Source organism: Phalangium opilio, unplaced genomic scaffold (genome assembly GCF_054372755.1).
Source record: "Phalangium opilio isolate 3A_F unplaced genomic scaffold, DU_Popi_V2 ptg000041l_1, whole genome shotgun sequence".
NCBI lineage: Eukaryota > Metazoa > Arthropoda > Arachnida > Opiliones > Phalangiidae > Phalangium > Phalangium opilio.
The window spans coordinates 5,229,079-5,232,554 of NW_028324165.1; the positions used below are offsets into that span (position 1 = coordinate 5,229,079).

At 36.8% G+C, this 3,476-nt stretch overlaps 1 protein-coding gene across 1 annotated transcript; it reads left to right on the top strand.

Moving 5' to 3' along the window:
* The first annotated feature begins 2,572 nt into the window (after nt 1-2,572).
* LOC149679527 (uncharacterized) lies at nt 2,573-3,268 on the top strand. Its single transcript, XM_089835728.1, has 2 exons — nt 2,573-2,865; nt 3,001-3,268. Exons 1-2 carry the CDS (start codon nt 2,652-2,654, stop codon nt 3,243-3,245), a joined length of 459 nt encoding a protein of 152 aa, XP_089691854.1. The 5' UTR covers nt 2,573-2,651; the 3' UTR covers nt 3,246-3,268.
* Nucleotides 3,269-3,476: the final 208 nt, after the last annotated feature.

The following is a 3,476-nucleotide window of genomic DNA, read 5'->3' on the forward strand; positions in this document are numbered from 1 at the left end:
TTACCCAATGTACGTATGGGGTAATTCAGCTTTACAACTCATGAAATACACGATTACAAAAATTAAATGAAAGTCCAGTTCCAATGTTTTTTATCATTGTCATAGATTATAGATTTGAGAAACTCCCTAGTAAGAGGCTGTTTTTTTAAATAACCTTATTGAATAAACTCTGACATTTTCAAATATTCATGCGCAAACTATCAAATCAAACACTTTGATTGCGGGCAATTATAGTAAACTAGCTTGAACCCATGCCTTTAAAATTCTGACATTTACCAGGAAATAAAAGGTATTCAAAATAATTACACTCGTGCTTTAATTATGTTTCAGTTTAGAAAATCTTGCTTTGCTTCAGAGATTTGTGCTTGCTTCAAACTAAACACTATATTAAGGACCACAAAATAACTCTCGTCAACACTTTGCAGCCTTTGAAGTTTTCGGATTGTCCCTGCAAGGATTTAATTGAACCCCAAAATGGCATCGAACGAAATTGAATTTGTTGGAAATGATCGATATTTCAAATACAGGTAGCTCTTGGGTTTTCAAATCTATATGGTTTCGTGGATTTGAAATTAATTTTTTATTAAAGGTACGCCCAAGTGACAACTATTAATTGTTCGGTACCTTGGTCTGATAAGGTGAGTTTATTAAAATTCGGTCACTTTCGGTGTCTCTTAATTAAGATTGCTTTCTTGTTGACAATTTTACTTTCACATGCAATCAGAACACGAACTTTGAAGAACAGCTGAAGTTCATGGCCGAATATTTAAAACGATTCTTGAACATCAAGTAAATTTCACCCTTAGAATTTTATTCTAATGTTAATTGGATCGAACGAGACAGAATTCACTTAATGCTCTAACCCTCTGTCGATTATTCAAGATTTTTTAATCGATTAATCAAATTGAATGCCAGTATTGGTGTTAGAAAACATAAGGAAATTATAAAATATTCAAGGACAAAATCGTAACTTGGGAAATATGAAAGTTAATTTGGTACATTTTTACTAGTCCTAGGCTTCAATTATATAGATTGTAATTCTTTAAGAAATTAAGTTAATTTTGAATTCATTGATAGACGCGAGTAATTGACTATTATCTCTTATGGGACATTCCTACAAAAATTAAAACCAACTATTCGCACCCCCTTCCCTTTGCGAAATTAATTGCTTTGTACCAAAAGTACATGAAGACGTTTTCCCAAGTTCACTACACAACGTTAAGGACCCTCAGCTTACGGGCTGTTTTAAATAAATGTTAACTAACAATAATATAGTAACTAACAAAATAAAAAAAAGCGTTTTTCCGAGTTCACTATACGCAACGTCAGAAGTTAATGACTTCTTATCCTGGGAAGTATTGGACACTAAGGCTTTATATAGTATCCATCCCTGCTAGTCAAAATTGCAAAAAAGAGGGTCGAAAGTTTCCTCCCCATTAGGAAAACGATCTAGTCTACTGAAAAAATCCCACGCCGCGAGGCTGTGGCTCTCAAACTTTGGGGCGTGTTCAAAACTTCTTCAGCGCCAATCGTTGAAAAGCCGTCTGTCTAGAACTCTCTGAAAATTCATTACAATCCGCGGGACTAGGACCCCTCACTAGTTTGAACGAAATTTCTAGCAGTCTATTAAAACAGCTGTTCTTGTCACCGTTTCTGATTCGTTAACTCAAACCACAGGACACACCTTAAAGTTTCGTTACTTGCCCGCTGCTGGCGCGCAAATCAGCCTGCCAGTTCAAAATGAGAGAAGCGCCGTTGGTGGCGCGGTGATCGGACCTAATAAGAAGTTGGCTAACAGAGATGGTTCCGGATATGGTTAGAGTCCAATACTTCCCAGGATAAGAAGTCATGAACTTCTGGCAACGTTAATGGACTCTCAGAAACGATCTCAGTTACGAACTGTTATAAAACAATGTTAACATTATATTATAATAAAATTTCGTTGACAACTTTCAGGTTGGATTTCGAAACTATTAGCGACTCTAACCACAAACTATACAATAATCCAAATTTTTTCAAGGTATGCGATTTTACGGCAAATATTGAAAAAATCTGAATTAGAACCTTTTTAAAAGTAGTTAACCCTTATGCCGGTTTTAGAAATCTCAGGTTATCGCTATTAAAGAGTCAAGTTCTTTTTTCTTCAATCGATTTGACCATTTCAATCCGTCTCCGCCCAATGGAATAGACAAGCTGATTATCGTCTCCAGCCCCCAGGTGACAGTCACGTCCAATTCTTGGTCCTTCTTAAATATGGACAACGAAGTAAATTTTAGTCAATAACAATATTCTTGTAAACCATAAGTTTATAAGATAAATTCCATAAGTATGACAATTTTTAAACTTCGTAATGAGAGCAAGAGAAATAACACGTTTCATAACAACACGGAATTTCTACACTTTCTGTACATAGTAGCCTATTCACTTTTGGTGATACTTGAGACTTACTGAGAGGTATAGTTCGAGAAAGACAAGCGAGTATTGACTACACTCGGTTTTTGCAGTTCATCTTCCTATTTAGTCTGTACTAAGCCCTCAACAGCGCCTCACCAGGCGGCGCTTTGCGAGAACCTATGACATTTCATCTACGTCACTTCATGACAAGCTCTCAATAACCAGTGACAATCTTATGGAACATATTTTATGAACTAATGTTGATACCCAATTCATTGAGTTTCGTTCTTGTATTCATTCAGGTACTGACTTTATCAGTGTTAACTTTGGTCGTTCTGTCAATTTTACTCGTCATTCACTCCATCGTAACCAACAAATACAAATCGGTGCCCACCAAGAAAGTCGTCAAGAAAATGGCCCAAGAAACCCTGGAAAATGTCTGGGAGCACGCGTCACTCTTCTGCGCCGAACGTAAGCAATTACGTCATCCCTAATATTTAAAACTAACTAACCATCGTATAGCAGATACAAATAACCCCCTTAATTACGAAAGATGGCCGCCGATTTATTTAGATCTAAATCGAATGGGATAATTATGTTTTGTAGCGATTCCCGCTGTTCTGCCTCACATTACTTATCGTCTGCTCGCTTCGTCGTGGCTTATCGGAGTGACTTTCATTCTGTTCTTCTTGGGTTGTTACTTGCGTACGGACTTCTCGACGGAAAGCTACAACTGTATCGACACTCTCTCGGACTTGATCAAATCGGGAATTGATCCTGCATTTGTAGAACCAGACGATTTCAAATATATTAAAGATTTGGTGAATATTCTTCTTTGTGTTAAGTCTTAATCCTTCTGACGTCATTGGTTTGTATCAGGTGGACACAGATCTAGTTGCTAAGAAATGGTTAGACGCATTCAATGAGAAGAAACTGTTCAACTTCTACAATGGTTCGGTGATTGATGCGCTCCATGTTATTTTATCGGGGGAAAGAGATCTGATCATAAAAGCAGGATTCATTAATATGATCTTTACATCATTATTTGAGGATCTGAAGATGGATAAAGACCCCATGGTGAG